Source organism: Eleutherodactylus coqui, chromosome 5 (assembly GCF_035609145.1).
Source record: "Eleutherodactylus coqui strain aEleCoq1 chromosome 5, aEleCoq1.hap1, whole genome shotgun sequence".
NCBI lineage: Eukaryota > Metazoa > Chordata > Amphibia > Anura > Eleutherodactylidae > Eleutherodactylus > Eleutherodactylus coqui.
Window position 1 is genome coordinate 67,213,128 of NC_089841.1, and position 19,584 is coordinate 67,232,711.

The following is a 19,584-nucleotide window of genomic DNA, read 5'->3' on the forward strand; positions in this document are numbered from 1 at the left end:
GTGTTCGTTTGTCAGCTGATCATTGGCCCTTTTACACAGTGCAATTTTTAGGTGAACAAAATGGAAGAATGTTAATAAATTGGGTAATATAAAAGAACCTTAAAAATCAGCAAGATAAGTAGTACAAGTAAATATGAAAGCAACAGGACCAGTCCAATACACTAAACAGAAATAGACAGTGGTAAAAACAGTCTGCAACTTCTCATCATAAGACTATTTGGGGGAATTTATGATGCTAAGAGGTGTAAAAATGACAAGTTTTTGGCACAAGCCTTACTTTCACAAAATATCTAACATTTTACATTTAAGCAAGCCCACATCAGTTTGGAGGGGGGTGGAGGAGGATTGGCCGCACGGTCCTGATAGATATGTCTAATTTTATGCCAGAAACTCACGCACGTTATACCAGAAATCGACCCCAACTTGCTGATGACTGATTTCTTTTAGGTGTATGGATGGTCAAAATGCAAGGCTTCATACATCAGGCACATCCTGCGCCTGTGGTGATCTCATTTAAAACCGAAGTATGAAATGCAGTTCTCAAACTTCCCCTGTTGTGCTTGTATTATTTCTATAGTTGGGCTATAATAAATGTGCATCCAAAGTATATTAAAAGAGGTTTTCTGAGCAAAAACTATTTATGGCCTATCCTCAGAATAGGTAATTAATGGTTAATAGCTGAAGATCCGCCGCTCGGAATCCCAGCGATCAGCTGATCTGGCCAGCTGTCACTGCAGTAGGGCCAGAGGTGGTCACTGGGGTCGGGAGCGGAAGTACCATAGGCTGCTTCACTCCCATTGAAATTAATGTGGGCTAAAGCCGGCTATTACACTTTTGGCACTCCTGCCTCTGACAGCAGGGTCGGAAGCAGAAGTGCAATAGGAGGATTCAGCTCCCATTGATTCCAATGGGAGCAAAGTTCGCTATGGCATTTCTGGTCCCAATGACGTCTGGCCCCACTGCACTGACAGCAGGTCGGGCTATCAGATGATCGCTGGGGATCCCAACCGGCAGGACCATGGCAAACTATTGATGACCTCCAGTGAACATAGGTCATCAATACTTTTTACCCGGAAAACGCCTTTTTAAAAACTACATCTCAGCTGTAAGATTACACCCAAAATTAGACAATGAAACTGGTATCCGGATCACTCAGAATTCTTGTTCTCCACAGACACAGTTCAGATATGTGCTTGGAAAGATGAACATCATTGTGCTCCGGATAGACAAACAACTCCTTACTTTCTAGCTAGGACTATAGGCCATTTCAAACAGTAAGTCAGCAGTCACGATGAAGAGGATTTGAAAGACTTCTTGATATAGCAAAAGTACACAACTGCTGCTATCATTAACAAACAAGGGTCAATCAAAGAGCAGACCACCTTCAAGTGCTATGAACGAGACCAGTAATGTGCTTACAGGATTAATAAGGAGGATTATTACCGGGCACAAGTTTATTTGGGTCTTAGAAGCCTCTGGCTCATAGCCACATTATTAAACACAGATCTCTTTACAGACTCATACAAATGACCAAGATTTTCAAGGACGGGTCTGTTGTCAGTCATTTGCAGGGAAAGTGATGGTTGCGGTAGAATAAACATGAAAGTGTGGGGCGAAGGGGAGGGGGGGTAGGGGCACAGGGAGACCTCATCAGCTTGTGACAATATTAGCATGACTAATATTGCACTAGTGTTAAAGGTCTGTTCTTACCAAACTGAGCAAGCACAGATTGCTGCGGCACAGGCTTTATGTCCCACGAGGAAGAGGGGTTCGTGGTAGCGCCACTCTGAGAGCTTTGGGTTGGGAATTGCCCCAGACCCGGGTTCTTCAGCTGCTCCAGTATTTGGGATCCAGCAGAATTTGTCAGTTTTGAAGACCCAATCTCACCAAATCCAGATCCAAGGACAGAGGACTGAAAAAAAAAATTAAAAAAGGAAAATACATGAGTGTGGAAATGGTCAGCAAGTTTAACACCTTCACGTTGCATCACTTTAGTTGTTTTTTTTTTCTTTTGCAATTGAAAAATAAATAACTTTAAATCAGAGCGAGCGCTTCCCGGAGGCGGGATTTTTGAACCTCCTGACCAGGAAGCAGAGGCTGAAGACTACAAACAAGCCCGGCAAAGCTTCGGGGGGAGAAGTGCGGTGGAGGCGACAGCGCCTGTTAGGTAATGTATTGTTTTACATAATGTAGCCAGGGCTTATTTTAGGGACAAACAGTAGGACTTCCTACTGTGTATTGCACCACAGTAAGGCAGGCTCCATTAGGGAAACATGGGCTACAAAACATCGCAAATCGCGGCTGTATAAAGCATGCCACGATTTTTCCTCACAATGTAGCAGCCTACAAAAAAAGGCACTCACTGGAAAGCATTGGCTTCACATACATGCAATTTGTAGAACTGTTGCATCGTGAGAAAAATCGCATGATTTTGTCAACCGTGTGAAAGCAGCCTTAATCAAAGCTGTGTAAGACAACAGACACCCGCCAAGATCCCAAGCAAGTGCCACATGACACCCGACTTGCACCATAAATGTAGACTCTCCTCAGTAAGGGGTAAATGTGTATCTTTAGCTGCTGTCATGCAATTGGATTAAGTTAGCAAGAAGAGATTTACCAGACTAGGTGGTGTGAAGCTGTTGATGGCACTGGAGCTGCTGGGTGCAGGGGTGATCTGAGAGCTGTGCTGAGAATTTGTGAACACCAGCGCCTGCCCAAAATTCTGCTGTTGAGAAGATTCAAACCCTCCAGGACCACCCTCATTGTTTTGTGGTTTCTGGAGCAGGGCTACCAGGTCAATGCTGAAACACAAAGTAGTCAAACACTCCATAAATGTAGAGTTTTGTCCAATACTGCTTTTTATCAGTGAACTAGGGGAAATAACCAGAGTACTTAACATACCTTTGCCCAGCCGTAATATGGTTTTCTGAGGGAACAGAAGATGCAGTGAAGACCTTTGTTTCAGAAAGCTGAAAAGGAGAAGATAAACTTCTTGATGTTTCGCTGCAAGAAGCAGACAGCTCCATACATTGTGCAGTGGACCAGGCTGGTACTGCAGGCTGAGTCCTATTGAAGTGAAAGGGACTCCAGCTGCAGTACGAACCCACTATGAAATGTATGGAGCTGTCTGCTTAGCTGTAAATCTCCTCACATCAAGGAACAAGAGGGGAAAAAAAACAAAAAAACAAACAAACAAAAAAAAAAAAAAAAACACCTCTAGCAATACGTCAAGTAATATTAAAAACAAACAGCACTCACATCTTCATTCCAGTCTTCTGCTGTCCACTCTTCAATAGAATTTCTCCATGCTCCTTGTAAAAAGCAGTGAATAAAAATCCTAAGCAACATAAGGTATGTACAAGGCCTGAACGTGACTTAAATAAAAAGGTGTACATAAATGATGTCCCTGAAAACCAATTCCAAATAGACTGGAGCAGGAATATATAAGAGTAAGAATTGTCTTTCCTGTTAAATCTTATGATTAAAAGGGTTGTCCAGTTGTAAACTATTGGTCGCCTATCCTTAGGATAGGTTATCAATAGTAGATCGGCTAAGATCTGTTGTCTGCGACCCCCACTAATCAGCTATTCACCAAGCCAACAAGCTTGCGCACTGAGCCAATTACAGCAGTGGTCAGGCTTTGTATTGCAGGTCAAATTCCCATACATTTCAATGTAAACCTGGCCTGCAATGCTAAGACTTACCATTGCTATTAAAACAGAGCTGTCTGCTTCCTGCAAATATCAGCTCAATGTAACAGCGTACCAGCTCGGCAAACAGCTTATCCCAAGTGAGGGACCCCTGCTGATTTACTATTGATTACCTGTCCTGAAGATTAGCCACAAATACTTTGTAACTTGAGAACCCCTTTAAACAACATGCAATATGTCTCTTCAGCAACATAAAATAAAGTATCTAATCAATTGATTCTGATGGTAAGAAAATATTAACAAAAAAGAAAACATTAAGTTTAAACAATGCTTACCAGTCCCGTCATCTCCATCGCTCTGACCAGTTTCCCACACCTCTGATTTTACACCAAAGCCATCATTAGTGCTGGGCTCTGTGTAGTCTGCAGGATTGAATGTCCTATAACACAGAACAGAATCAATTACTCTTAAGGCCCTTTTAGACGGGACGAGTGTCAGGTAAATGATGCCTTACACTCGTCCCGCACATACTAGCGCCCGTGCTACTGCCCAGGAGCTAGTATCGTTAGCTCTCAGTGGGGAGGCTGCAGGAGATTTCTCTCCTCACGCTCCCTTGCCCCTGTCCATTGAGTTAACCGACCGTTCAGTACTGAACGGCCGCCATTTACACTGAACGATGAGCTATCTGCTCATAGTTTATGCAGCATAAATGATGGATGATGAGCTGATCGCTCATCGTTCAGTGTGAATAGCGGACTTCAGTACCGAATGGCAGCTATGTTAACTCAATGGACAGGGGCAAGGGAGCGCGATGAGAGAAATCTCCTGCAGTCGCCACGCCCCTTGCTGGTCGCTCTGTGAGCGAGCCAACAGTACTAGCTCCTGTGCAGGAGCGAGGACACACAAGGACGAGTGTCTGGCATCATTTGCCTGACATTCGTCCCGTCTAAATGGACCATCAAACAGCGATAACCATACAAGTTAGAATGTTAGTAGCAACTACCTACCCCATGCCCTGTGCTGAAAACCTTCCTGCTCCCCTACCTCGTCCACGCCCTCCAAATCCTGTAAGGAAAACTTGGCAAATCAGAAATGGATACAGAATATAGTGTTTAAGTCAAATAGCAATCCAACAATACAGTCCATAGAAATATGCAAATGTCACATTGTGCAAAAAAATGAGCTAAAATAGTCAGTGAGCAATACTAGACACCCCCTTTAACCGTTATCAGCTGTATGCGACCATGATACTTTACACTGGCAAACTGGCACTTGCTCCCAGTGCACAATCACAGTCTTTGCAAATAGACTGCGCTTTGTAAGTGCAGCCGAACGAGTGACAATCGCCAATATGTGTGCCCAAATGACTTAGTGTGCCCGTTCATGCACATGCAAATGCTGGATAAAAAAAACACGATCAGCCGACAAACAAGCATTTGCTCGTCTGTTGGGTGATCAGCGGCAACCTCACACAGTGAGATGATCGGGTAGGCAAGTGTTGGCTCCCAATCATCAGCTGTGTACAAGGCCCTTAAGGATAGTTCTTTATTATTTTGCCATGAAAAAATAATTTCCAATTAATTCAATTAAGTGCAACCACCATGTAGGATGGTAGATTGCATTTTTCTTTTACCATTATGATGAATGATGAGAGAAATGACAAATAGATTGACAGAGCAGCAGAAAGAAAGACTTCTGTACCTCTACCACGTCCACGTCTCCCACGGTCAGCGGGTCTGTCCCCAGGTCCACTGTCTACTCCATTTTCTTCTACTCTAACTGCATGAAAGAAACCTTATTAGACACAGTCTATTTACTATACACTACAGAATGCTGACAATAGGCAGCATACACTCTCTACCACGGCTTCCTCCTCGGCCACGTCTGTTGGATGTTCCGCGGCCACGGCTGGTTTCTCTGTCTCCCCTCTTCTCCCTGTTTTCCTTGTTTTCAGAGCTCTCTTTTCCAATACTCTTCTTTTTACCCCCAACAGTCTCCCAAGATGTCTAGAAGGACAAAGCAAAACATGTCAATTAAATCACTCTCAGATCAACCACATGGCCCATAGATGCCTTAATCTGTAGACGATCTAAGTAGCATTTCTAAAATAATTGTGTTCCCAGAAGAAAAAAGGTACAAAATCTTATTTGTAGCCATGGCAACTCATATTTTCTCACATGAAAAGATTGTTAAGAACTATGGAACAAGCTTCTACTTTGGTACCTTAAAAGGCATCTGTCATCACCTTTGAGCCACATAAACTATGTTATGCGGCTCAAAAATGTGAAGAGGGGGCACTGTGTCCACCTTCAAGTTCTGTGCCATCGAGAAATTGGCACGTACACACAGCTCTGACTCTTTTTACAAGGCTGTGTGCATGTCCTCTTACATAGAGGCGAATAAGGGAGGTGGGGTGGGTTGGGGGTGAACGACACGGACACTCACACATTCTTATGAAGAGAGTCCAGCTGTGTGCATGTGCAGATTTCTCGTGGGCACTGCACTGGAACAGCGGATCCCATGAGTATAAGAAGCAGCTCCCTGGCCCTGTGTCACTTCACATCATGTAGTATATAGGACTCAACGGTGAAGACAGATTTCCTTTAAGGGCAGGTTCACAAATTGCAGATTTTGGTGCAGATCAGCATAATCTGTGCTGCAAATGTTAGTTCAGATCCGTACCAAAAAACATGTCAAAAACAACATCATTTGGTTTTTTTATGCACAGGATCTGCAATTTCTTTACCCTTTCAGGGTTCCTTCCCACTGGCGAGAAGCTTGCGCGATTTGTTTTCCGCAATGCGAGAGAGAGTGAAAACGCATGATGATGAAACCAATGATTTTCAATGGCTGCATTCTCATTTGCAATGTTTTCACTCCTGCGATGCTGCTTTTAAAAAATAAAAAAAAAAATAAAAAACACACCAAAAAAAAACAAAAAACAAAAACGCAGCATGTTCCTTTTGTGATATTGCCCATTGTTCTCAATAGGGCCGGTGGCATCAGTGCCAGCTCTATTGAAAACAATCGGAGAACATCGCGATCCCCTGCTGTTGCAGTGGGGGATTCCTTCAGCCTCGCAGGGATGCAAGGCTGTTGGCATCCAGGGGCTTCCACATGTTTTAAATTGGCCCCACTGAAAACAGTTGGAGAACATTGCAATCTCCTGCTGCGGTGGGGATGAAGGAAACCCCCGCAGGGATTCAAGGCTGTTTACATGTGAAAACGCCTCGCATCCAGAGGTCTTCAAAAGGATTGCGAGGGCGATATGGGGCCGTAATTCAAGCCAGATATTGCCCTCACCAGTGTGCAGGAGCCCTCAATAGAACGGGTGAATTCTGTAGCGCAGTGTTCCTCAACTCCAGTCCTCAGGGACCACAAACAGGTCATGTTTTCAGGATTTCCTCAGTGTTGTACAGGTGATGTAATTATTGTCGATGCCTCAGACATTGCCACAAGTGTTCTTACCATAGGATATCTTAAAAACATGACCTGTTGATGGTCCCCGAGGACTGGAGTTGGGGACCCCTGCTGTAGCGGACCCGGACCAATTTTGATACAGAATGTGAACACACCCTAAAGATGTTTTTCCAGTACTTATGATGACCTTCCCACAGGATCATAACAGATCAGCAGGAGTCCAACCACTGGCACCCCCACTGATCAGCTGTGCACTGCTCTGTATACTGTGAAGCAGCTCGGAAAAGTACTGTATGCCAAGTCAGATTCAAGGGAATAGGACACAGCTTGAAGTACCTATTACGAGCTACTTCACAGGGTATGGCTCCGTGCGAGTTACAGAAAAACAGCTGATCTGATATTGATGACGTATCCTGTAGATAGAAATAGCAAGCTACACTCTTCATGTATTCAACATACACAAGGATCTGGAGTCCTACTTCTCAGATGGCATCTGTGACAGCATTCTATTCCTTTTTGAAATGTGCAACATTTCACCCATAATAGTGATAAAGACCAATACGCTCAAAACGTTGCACAAGTAAAGTAGGAATAAACGTTTGTTTATACTTTGCATTCTATATGCTGTCGCATCTTTTTTTTGCCTCTGGCCAAGTTATCAATAGTAAAGCCCTGGAAAACCCTTTTAACATAGAAATTGACAATCCACAGTCCAATAAGCTTATTTAAACTCAAGTCTCACCGTGTCAGAGTTTCCTTCCAGAAGTATATTAATAGCCCTGTTCACATCTCCATTGCAGTCATGAAGTGCCACTATACACTCATCCTGGTTCTTTCCTGTCACTTCCATAAGCTGCAGACAGAAAAAAAATAGCAAACATTAAATGTTATTTAACTGAAACAATTTATAGTTTACAACTATTTTTTGTTAAAATAAGTCATTTCCATGCACAAATGATCAATCACAAATCCCTTCTGATCCTTCATGGCCCCAAGCAAGCAGAGGTATAAGCAAAGGTGTTGACGTAGGCAGAAGTTGAGGTCGGTAAGAGGAATAGATGCAGTCTGCTTTCTTAAAATGGTTATCCCAAATTGTAGACTGCTCCTCTATCTGCAGCATGGGGGATAAGCATATGATTGATGAGGTCTGACCGACAGCAACCCCATTCATTCACGAGACGTGGGTTTCCATGTTCCGACCATCTAAATGGGGACGCAACAGAGCATGCGTAAAGCTGCTTTAGTCATCTCTATGGCACTGCTAGAGGGAACTTGAGTTCAGCGCTCAGCTATCTTCCGCAGTCCCATAGACATGAATGAAGCGGAAGTACACAAGCCTGACCACTGCCTTTTCACATGAATACACACGGCATCCTGGTTACAAAGATTGTGGGTTTCCTGGCAGTTAGACCCCCAACCACACACTTACCTGCTATTTGTTCTTGCGATTGTCAAGTGGTTTTACAGTCAAGAGTCAAATCAAGTAAAAAGAGGCAAAAAAACCCAAACAGACAAAAAAAAAACCAAACAAACAAAAAAAAAAAACCACCCTTAAAACAATGCTAGAATAGCAGTTTGCTTAAAAACCATGGGATGTTCCAGAGCAGTCCCCTGTGGGCGGGAAAAGTATAAAAGGAGAAGTGCCGTTAGTTTATAGCTGTCCGTCAAACTTTTCGTCTGAGGGAGGCATCTGCGGATGCAAAGGTTTGCAATCAGTTAAACCTTAAAAAGGTGCGCAAAAAGGTCCATGTACCAGCCTTACAGAGTAGTGGAAGCACCATTGTGTACCATCCACGAGGCACCAACTGCACGAGTAGAATGCGCAGTAACACAGAAGGGAGGCACTCCAACCCTGGCACGGTAGTTCTTAGAGACAGAGAGAATGAAAGAGGCAGGTCTGCAGGGCTCGCATTATATCCAGTATGTGGAGAGCACGTTCTTTCGGATGAACTGCGGAGGGGCAAAATGAAGGGAGAACAATGTCCTCATCAGAGGTGGCATGCAGACACCACCTTAGGTAGGAAAGCAAGCACAGGACGCAGGACCACCTTGTCCTGATGAAAGGCTGAACGGAGGTTTGGCCGACAAGGCTTGCAAGCCCAGCAGATGGAGGCGGCCGTTAACAAGGCGGCCAGCATCCAGACCAAAGGGCGAGCTAGCAGTTTACTTAACGGCTTGAAGAGATGAGACCATTGCGCATCCAATACCAGATTTAGGTTCAGAGGTGAAACAGGAGAATGGTATGCAGGGGCGGCGTGAGTGACCTCATGTAGAAAAGAACGGACAGACTAATTTGAGGCCAGTGGGTGTTGGAAAAGCGATGGTTGTGCGGATACCTGACCCGCATAGTCATGAAAGAGAAAATAAGGGTCGTAGGTGTAACCCTTTTAATGTAAGGCAGGTTTAGACAAAGTAATTACTCCAATTAGTCTTTATTAACAGCTAACACAACATGTTTCAGGGACACAGCCCCTTCTTAAAAAATGGCGTCAGTACCGAGCTCCCCATCCAGGGCCCGGATAATAGCTGTGAAGCTCCTGTTAGTCCTATTCAGGTACTTGTAGCAGGTCTGCAGACTCATCACTCATGGAGTCCCAGTCCTGCTTGGACATAAAAGCCCAACCGTAAGAGGATAGGTTGTCCAATGGGACCTTGGAATGCTGGAGCTGAAGCAGCAATCTGGAGGGGAAGGTGCAGAACATTCTAAGGTGAGGCCCAAAGAAAAGACCTCCAGAACCCAGGCATCTGAGATGTGGACAAGCCAAGTCTCCCTAAATAGAGAAAGTCACACTTCCCCCCCCCCCCCCCCCCCCCCAATCCTGGATGAATTAGGGATGCCCATCATGCGGAAGATTTAGTAGAAGTGGACTTCGAGGGCTGTGGTTGGGAAGGAGGGGGAGTGCCAGGAGGGTCTCGTTTAAAGGAGGGCCTTCACTTTTGTTCCTGTGAGCTTTTCTTACCATCTTAGCTCTGGCAACTAGAGCGGCGAAAAGAGCGAAATTGTGGCCTTTTCTTCTGTGGAGCATGTCTGGGTCTGTTCTGTGGTTGATGGGATCTCTTACCATCAGTGACCTCGGAAATGATCCCATCTGGTGCTGAAAAGCCTTGAGCCAACAAGAGGAAGGCCTGTTAAAGACCTCTTAGCAGAGGCATCTGCTTTTTTGAGGATTTTAGCAACAGGGCATGTGGCTACTGAAGCTGCTGAGGCAAGCGTTCCGGTCGTATCCAGGGAAGCTTTGTACATGAACTTCCCTACCTGGCCTATCTAATGCATAACATCAGCCAATTCTTCTGGAGGAGAGTCGGAATGGATACCTCAGCACATTTAGCCCAATTAGTAGTGGTCCTACTATTCAAAAAGAATTGAAAACCGTCCAGAATGCCGAACTCACGGCTTTAGAGGAAGTTTTGTCTAAGGATTCCAAATTCCTGTCACGAACGTCTTGATAAGACGGAGCATCCGCCATAGGTAAGATGGTGTGTTTTGCTAGAACACTGAGGGATTCACTGCTAGTGAAGATAACCACTTCTTCACAAACTCCTCCAGAAAAGGAGACACGAGGTCCAGACACTTAGGTTTAGGGTTTGTCAGGAAGGTTCTATTTCTTGGTCAAGAGGTCCTCAAACTGCATGAGGAGGGAAGACTTCGGAGAATGCTTTGGGCATCTGAAGGAGAATGTTGCCGCTGACATAGTAGGTGCTTGATCTGTCACCTGAAGGGTATCCTTCACGGCGACTATCAGGTTTATCCACAATAGTGGAGTTTAGAGGCCCGCTTTTCGGCCAAATCGCAATCAGAGGTGGACTCAGACAGTTCGTTCTCTGAGCCACTATTGTCTCCGGAGAATGGTTCAGAGCGAGTCCCAGGGACGGCTGGATGTGATGACGATCCAGGGAATCTGGATGATTGCCTTGAGCGAGAAGGCTTTGCCCTCTTCTGTTGTCTACCACAGGAGGAGTTCTGTGTGAAGGAGCCAGCTCAGTCAAACACATTTTGAAACGATTGACTGGTAGTACAGTCCAGCCTGTCTAGAATTGAAGTATACACCCTAGTTCGGTCCAAAACAGCCTGTGACAGTGAGCGTGCCCACTCCAGTTCTGAAGTTGGTGGGGGATGGACAGGAGAGGTGCCAGTAGTCAGTTCTCCTGGCATGATGGAATGCAGTTAGGACAAAGCGGCTCAGACTACCCGCATGTAAATTTAATGTTGTAGCGAGCGCAAACATAGTATGTGGCTCTGGATGGCCCTTTGTCTGGAGTCAGACATGGTGTTAAAAAAGGCCGCAGGGAGTATTTAATAGAATACGTCTATAGAAGCCTATTGCAAGGGGTAATGCAGGTGAGGCAATAGAGCAGGCGAGCTAGCCCTGTGGAATGCAGTCGCATGGAAAGCGCCACAGGTCAAACAAAGCCTGTATGGAGTAGCTGAGACCGGGGAACAGGAAGAGACGATCTGAGGGTGAGCCTTGCTGAGAAGGAAAATGTGGGAGCCAATGAGAGCCCAGGAAAAAGGCATACAGGGCAGTGATTGGGGGAGCAGAGGAGTTGGAAACCATCCCTTAAACAGCACCAGGGTTGGAGGAGAGTGGCGCGACTGTGCTCATTCAGGGGGAATGTTCCGATTATTCCTGAAGCCAGAGGCTCAATTTGTGACCATGGCTGGCGGTCCACCGCCAAGGGGGCCTCACTCAGCACTAGAGGAAGAGGTCAGTGCTGGGCGCAAGAAACACTCGTGGTGTGGGATGCAGTTCCAGTACAGGGATAGACCGTCAGCTACATAGAACCTCCTTACGGCACCCAGTTGCCTCTATGCAGGAACCGGGCGTGATGACCTGTGCTAGACAGAAAAGAGAACATTGGCTGGCTCGGTCAACCGCTGTAAGGAGCTCTGGCTGCAAGAGGAAGACCTCCCCTACCAACTCCCTGTGGTGAATGATGGAGGTTATAGTGTGCAGTGGGAGATTGGGGGGGGGGGGGGGGGGGGGGGGGTGAATACTTACTTTGCTGCAGAGAGGGAGAGATACCCTTTCACCAAGAAAGAAAGGGGTTTCATAGTTCCAGCGGGGTACATCCCTTTAAAGGAGGAAGGGAGTGCTCCAGTGAAAGGGGGACACTGTGGTTGGCAGGTCACGTTTAGGTTAGTCCTTGGGCGTGCCTGCTTTTCATCTGAGGTTCAGGCTGGCAACTAAACGGTTAACTCCGTTCTGTTCACTACCCTTGGTAGGTTAATACGGCGAGTCCTGCCAGCTCTGTATTTCCCGAGACGGAGTGGTTCCTGTAGACCGGCGAAATACAGGTCTGCCTCCTACAGACACCAAGCTAAAACTGATTAGCTTGGTGCCTGCTGTAGGGGTATAGCTAGTAGGAGGAGCTAACACTTTTTGCTTAGTGTCCGCCTCCTAGTGGCAGTAGGTATACCTCATGGTTTTCAGCTGTGCCCCCCAATGACACGGACAACAAACAAAAAAAATTAAAAGGACTACTTAAGCATCACAGTATAACCCCAAGTCACTTAGTTGCAAGTGCACGCAGCATTTCTCCTCTGCAAAACGCAGGCAGAGAAATGCCAGTTTTGAACCAGCACCTGGACTTGTCCTTCCAGACAATATGATAAGCTCCATCTACATTTTACAGTGGAGAAATGCTGTCATGTAAGAGCAGCCTTAAACTTCAAGGACATCAATCTGTCCAGTTAGGAAGCAGAAGCGACTGAATTAATCTCACCTGCTTTGCTGCAAAAGCAAGAGACAACTGGAGCAACGGAAAGGCAATAGCAAAACAACCCCCATAAAGGGAATGGAGACCATCCCTTTTTCTATATCCTTCCGGATTGATTCTTCCCTTATCTTTTCACTGGTGTCAGGTAGTCCTGCTCCTCCACAATGGCACAATCATACGTGCCGTCACAAGAAGGTTACCTGGTTCTCCAAGCACATGGAACAGATACCAGAACATGGGCCATTACAAGAGGAGAGCTAGAAAGGGCTGCGGAAGTGAAATCTAGCCAGCATCAGGAATACCACTATCTGCTCCTTTGGCCTTAACACTGCTTAAGTCTTACAAAATGACCTCCTAAGGGCTATTGGTCTACACATCTATTGTCAAACTGTCAGAAAGACTCCTTGAGGGCCCGACGCTCTGTAGTGAGACTTGCGCTCACAGCCCTCGACCGTGCAGCTCAACTGGCATTTGTTTGGGAACACCAGAATTGGCAGTTGTGCCACTTGCGCCCAGTTCTCTACACAGATGAAAGCAGGTTCATATTCAGCATGTCTTTCATCTATCGAGATCCGACATGCAATTCAAGCGTTCCCCTAATGTTTTTGGAGCAGTGCATTAAAGTTACGGATCCTGGAAAGTGGCACAACAAAATTCCAGGACCCATAATGTTTTTTTTCTCCAGTTAATTTAGTTGCAGGAGCTTTATTTTTTTTTTTTGCATGTCCATTTCGCATCTATCAGACATTTACGGTATATCCTGTGGATATACTATAAACGTCTGAGATAAGACTACCCCATAAGACCTTAATTAGTTAAGACACACAGATGCACTTAGGCATTTCAGACATGCACCATCTATACATAGTTGAAAGATTCAAAACCTAGCAAAAAAGAAAAATCAAAACATGACATTTTCTGAAAGGATTTTACAACTTTGCTCTGACTGAACAATTAAAGAAAGCAGAGAGTAAAGCACGCACTGTGTTGTAGCCCATTACTCTTGGGCTAATTTCACAGAGCAACTGCGATATCAGGCCGTAAATCACGGCCAGATATCGCACTCGCCAAGACACGATATCTCTGCGGATGCGAGGTGTTTTTATATCAAAAATGCCTCGCATCGCTTCGGGGAAGTAGCGATCCTCCCACTGTTCCCCCAACTGGGGAAGGGGGGCACGCTCTTGTGTATGACCTCATTCAAAAGAATGGGGTTAATATTCGTGCTGCTCACAATGTACAGATTTTGTGCAATTTTCTCAGCCCTGGGAAAATGGCTTTAATGAAAAATGTAAAAAAAAGTGAAGTCATACTCAACAAGGTCCAAATTTAAAGGGTTGAATCCTAGTATCAGGATAGCTAAGTATTAACTCAATCAGTGCTCAGCATTAGGGCTTGTTCACACGAGTGCTGTGGGCACGCAGTATAGGCGTGCACAGAAAGCGCTTCAATAGGAACCAATGGTTTCCTATAGCGTTCACATGAAAGAATATTAGGTGCGTGAATTTAGCGTGTCTTAACAAAGACAGGACATGCAACTGCAAGGTCACATCTAAGCTCCGTGGTGCACACAAATATAGGACCTGGCCCATTTTTGGTGCGTGCTTTCCATAGTCTCCTATGGGAGCTGGAATTCACCCGTTCATGCGATCTTTAGTGCAGTATAGCCGCGATCTTTGCACATGACTATACTGCCCACCCACAGAGTTCATGTGAATGAGCCCTTAGTATAGGAAAAGATGTGTTGGAGAATCTGGAACCTGTCGTTGCTTCAGAAGATATGGTTTAGGACTGACAAAACCAACATTAATAGTCAGGGAGAAGACAACTTATATAACCCCCATAAATAAATCTCCTGCAGCTGTCCACCGCACCCAGCCATGCAGCCTGGCACATGCTAATCACCACCTGGTGTCCCGTCTGTCTCTTCAGCAGGCAGGAAACAAACTTGAACTTCCTAAATGGGTTACAGAGAAGGAACCCTTAACTTACTTGTTTCACTTTATCCTCAAAGTCTGCATCATTTTTGTCATAGATCATCTGTGCGAGGCGGATCTGCTCAGCTGTTGCCTACAAAACAAAAACAGTAAAAAAAATTGCCCAAAGGGGAAGATTAGTAGCCTCTCTACAAGCATAGCTGACGCCACAGCCAGATCTAATTGTCTCAACGGTCAGCAAGAATGGATGTTTTAACTGCGTCTATCAGCCCCCTGCCTACCCCCAGTATCCATCAGCCCTAACCATTGGTAGGGTAAATGAAGACAAACCTTTCCTTTTAGTCTCGATGCCCTGATAGTCTCTCAAGCTCTGTCTACAGTATGCAAATCCAATGGGCGGTTTACTCCTTGGGACAGGTCCAGGCTCTCACACACTGCTTATAACACTCCCTAGAGCTTCCAGACAAGGCCAGAGCCATTACTTCTGGGGTAGGCATATGTGCAGTCAGCAAGGTCGATGCCTAAAGCAGGGTAGTCACTGAGTATGCACCTATTCCAAGAATATGACATAAGTGGTGTGTCTTAAGTGCATAGCGTTCTCCTTCCGCTCAGGGGAGCTAGAGGCATCACTCAATTAACAATGAATTGGGTTGGAGCATCAGGAGATGGATAGAGCCCAGACCAGTCCCAAGTGGTGAAATGCCCACTAGAGGTACAATACAATAAGTCTATTTGAATTTATTAATTAAATCTCTCCAATGTGGCATCTAGTAATCCAAAAAACCATCATCTGGCACTTGTTTCCAGAACAGCAATGCAATGTGGAACAAGATGAGAATCAGAAAATCATTAAGGAAATTCTTCACATTTTTGGCTTCTGGAATTCCTAAGATCTATGTTTACACAGTGCAGAATTGCTGCAGATTTTGTGTGCAGACCATCATATGGAAATGCTGCGGATTTTGTGTGCAGACCCTTTACATGCAAATGCTGTAGATTTTCCAATAGCAGCAAAATAATGTCCACACTCTGCAGGTAAAAAAAAACCAAAAAAAAAACACCAAGTAACTAAATTGACACGCAAGGCAGAATTCAAACCTGGAGCATGTCAATTATAGCACCGGATTTTTGGTGTGGATCCCTCCTCTTAAAATGAGGGGGTGAATACTGCACCAAAATCTACATCAAGCGACGCAGAATTTGCGCTGCAGATTTACTACGAAATGTCCACTGTGGACATCCCGCAGCAGCCTCTGCCCCGTGTGAACACGGCCTAAAGGTCCCTTATCAATAATGTTGGTTTTATGCATTTTGCTACAACTTTATGAAAATCCAGAATATTGAGCAGTCCTAGTTATGGATTAAAAAGAATTTAAAGGGTTGTACCAAGATTACTCCCTATCCACAGGTTAGGCAACATCTTGTTGATTGGTGGGGGTCTCACTGCCGAGACCCCCGACAATCTGGAGAACAGGGGTTATTTGTCCCCCATCATCATTTGCTGGTGGGTTTCCAGAGAGTAGAGCACTGGTCCAGAAAGTGCATTAGCGCTCCATTCACTTTCAATGGGGCTGCAGAGAGACCCAAGCAGTATGCGTTCGGGTATTTTCATCAGCACCATTAAAACGAATGGAGCATCAACTGTGCACGCTCGGCTAACGTACCATTCACAGCCACGTCACTACAGGCTGTATGTATGTATGTATAAACACACACTAATATATTATATATATTTATTATAAACTTTTCTTCAAATGAGGTCATGTATTGCAACTACATGCCAGGGGTCACTTACCTGTACCTGTTTCTGTGGTTGTGTCTGTGGAGTTGAGATCTGTGATTTTTCCCGAGTGCCCCGGGTACGTTCATTTCCCACCGAAGTCATCATATACAGTATATACAAAACAATGTATGTACAAAATAGAAAATCTGAAAGAAAAATAAATCAAGATATTAGCCTACAAATCCTTTACTGTAGACTGGTCCGAATCATTCAATAACCGATTACTGTAAGCCTGAAATCCATCTAAAGTCCTCGTATAACTAAAATGAAACCCATCGCTCGCTTATACCTGCCATTTTTGACATACCTGACTAGCATAGCAACAGACCAAGGCACTGATATACTAAAACACACATGCAGTAGCTCAGTGGTCTACAACTAGTTGCTCGAAAGCATCAGGTCTCCTCTGCGGTTCGGACCCAGAGATATTAATGTGCGCTGGTGGGCCCTTCAAAGTATAGACATAATAAAAAAAGTTTATTGGGACTATTTATGTTGAAAATCTGCATTTGAAAATCTGATTTTTTTTTTTAAAGTATGGAAAAAAATGAACAAAAAAAAAATGTGTACTGCAATTTATCCCATGGATGGAGTGGGATAGCCCACGGTTTTACACCGCAGAGATAAACAAAAAAGTCCCTGCTGGCAATCGCAGAAAAACACGCTTTTTACAGCGGTCTTCATTAATACCTCCAGCCACAGAAAAATGCAGTAAAATAGAACATGTCGCATGTGAGGACTCAGCTATTCGGTTCAATAGAACCTAATAATTGCGCAGTTCTGCCGCGGGGAACGCGGCGTAAATCCATCCATGGGCATTAGCCCTTGATGTGCATTAGCGGTGTAGAATTTGCGCTGTAAACCAGCAAATACAGCACATCTGAATTTACAGTTAAAGGGGTTATTCAGCATCTAAAAATGGTGAGCTTCCGGGATTACACCTGTAAAGTCTGTGCATCGGACGAAAATTAGACTCTTCATAGGCCCGTGTGCGCAGTTGCCTATACAAGACTATGGAACAGCGTGCGTACAGGACTCTGAAACAAGTCGGCTTTTCGGCCAGCGCACGGACTTTACAGGTGAAATCCAGGAAGCGGGTGGGTATAACAGAGCACCCGACTCCCTGTCCCTACCCCAACAGCACCAGAAGTTAGATTTATGGTGCTGCAGGGAGGAAACAGGTTCCCTTGCAAGTTCTGCAACTTCTCAACATACTTTGGGGAAGATGTTATCTGATGTGCGTTGTTTTTTTTGTGATGGTTTTACGACTTTCTGGCTATTCTTATTTCCGTGATGCGCCTAATTCATCAAGTATTTCAAAGTATTTTGAACTCTGCGTTTTAAATTAGGCACAAATGCCTTCTTTTTCTGTGGTGTGAGATAAATCTCCCCAACATTGGAGCGGCTGCACATTATAAATCAGGGCCACAAGTTTATAAGAAAATGTGTTACCTGGCCTGTAGGTTAAAAAACAGGCACAAAAGGCCCATTGGTGGATGCTAGCTAGACCAGAAAAAGTTGCATTTTAGCACCAAATCCAGGTGCAAAAGCTATTTAAGATCTCTGCTTGCAGTCAGTGAATAGACATTTATATTTGATGAGACTATAAGCCTATACACACCCTTTTGTATGCGGTTTAGTTTTAGGCGAGATTGTATGCACTCTTTACATACAAATTCACATATTTAAAGCGAGGACATCCAGCAGTTTAATGGCACTTGTGTGCAGCAAATAGCATCCATCCCATTGTGAAGCAGCACTTATCTATCTGGCGGAGCTGTACAGTAAGGCTCAGATTTCAGGGCAGCGAGGAGCCCCCCTTATACTACTGGAAGTATTTTAAGTCGTGAAGCCATGGTGAAAATAGCCCAGATGGCCCCAGCAGATCCTCTGCAGGCAGGAACTCAGTGATGCAACTTCACAGGCAGCGGGGAGTGAGCTTTACTACTGCCTATAGCAACCATATAAAACAATGCTCAGGTAGGCAGGAGCCACGAGGATAGAGATTTACGGAATATGCACGCATCAGTGGTAAGAACCAGCGCTTGCTGTAAAACATGGTATATGCCATAAACATCCGATAACAGCCCCGCTATCAGAAACCCTAAACCCCCATCTGCTCTGTGAAGCAGCAGCTTCAGTATGTAAGAGCCCTGTCCATACACACGACAGGTGGCGCCGGGAGGAAAAAAGCATACGCCGCAGGAAAAGAAACCAGACATTCACATGTGCAATTATTTTGATCAGTCCAAGCAACAAAAAAAAAAAAGGCAGAAAAAAAAATAATTGCATGTCCTATTTTGTGCCGATTTTTGGAAGCGTTTAAAAGAAAACCTGATTGCACTCGTCCGATGCGACTGCGTTCTGTTTTTACCCTGGCGACTATAAAATTTAAACAAAAAAAAAAAAACACGAAGCAGACAGTGTGGCGTCTGGACACTTGATTTTTTTTTTTCTTTACACGTGTGAAAATCTGGTGTGAAATATATGAACATGTGCATTTAAAAAAATTCATAAAAATAGTGTGGGAAAAATAATAAAAACGCATATGGATCGCAATCACACGTGTGTGTAAGTCTACTTTTAAGGGTGTGCTGTGAACGTCTTCCAGACCGACTGCGGATCTCATCCGATGTGCTGAGAGGCGTTCCAACACAATGTTTTTCTGTAAAATACACAAGGGTGCGTTCACACGGAGCAGGCTACGACGACGCACGCAGTTTTTCCGATGCACTATTTTACCGCAGCCAGACCCCCCCGTGTGAATCGAGCCTTACACTGCCTCCGGTGACACACGACTCAGTTCCTCTGTACTCAGCACAGGCAGGAAATGGAATGCTTGGAGCGGTCTCAAGCAGGCGACATCCCAAAATAACCCTCCCGCCGGCTTCCTACAACCGGCAGTGACACCAGCTAATGCGTGCACACGGCCAGGCCAGCACAACTCTTGTCCAAAGCACAGACGTTTACACGCTGCAGCTTCCAAGTGTTGCAGATATAAATTATCTGCCTGATGAACAAACCGCTGATTGGAAACCATCAATAAAGGCTACCGATGAAAATCGCATGAACGGGA

The 19,584-nt window shown here is 44.9% G+C and overlaps 1 protein-coding gene and 1 non-coding gene across 12 annotated transcripts in view; both read right to left on the reverse strand.

Moving 5' to 3' along the window:
- UBAP2 (ubiquitin associated protein 2) overlaps positions 1-19,584 on the reverse strand; it is a 55,348-nt gene that overhangs the window by 22,416 nt on the left and 13,348 nt on the right. For 9 of the 11 annotated variants that reach the window (XM_066602649.1, XM_066602658.1, XM_066602659.1 and 6 more), the window contains exons 2-12: positions 16,521-16,654; positions 14,781-14,858; positions 7,813-7,923; positions 5,503-5,656; positions 5,352-5,429; positions 4,658-4,715; positions 3,986-4,089; positions 3,259-3,311; positions 2,902-2,969; positions 2,618-2,801; positions 1,711-1,912 (exon numbers count right to left, since the gene is read on the reverse strand). In XM_066602649.1, coding sequence (XP_066458746.1) covers positions 1,711-1,912; positions 2,618-2,801; positions 2,902-2,969; positions 3,259-3,311; positions 3,986-4,089; positions 4,658-4,715; positions 5,352-5,429; positions 5,503-5,656; positions 7,813-7,923; positions 14,781-14,858; positions 16,521-16,613 — 1,183 coding nt within the window. In that variant the 5' untranslated portion in view covers positions 16,614-16,654. The remainder of the gene's footprint in view (positions 1-1,710; positions 1,913-2,617; positions 2,802-2,901; positions 2,970-3,258; positions 3,312-3,985; positions 4,090-4,657; positions 4,716-5,351; positions 5,430-5,502; positions 5,657-7,812; positions 7,924-14,780; positions 14,859-16,520; positions 16,655-19,584) is intronic. The other 2 variants (XM_066602654.1, XM_066602651.1) reach the window with 2 other exon arrangements.
- Positions 1,142-1,224, reverse strand: LOC136630996 (small nucleolar RNA SNORD121A). Its single transcript, XR_010792997.1, has one exon. It is a non-coding gene; the product is annotated as a small nucleolar RNA SNORD121A (small nucleolar RNA).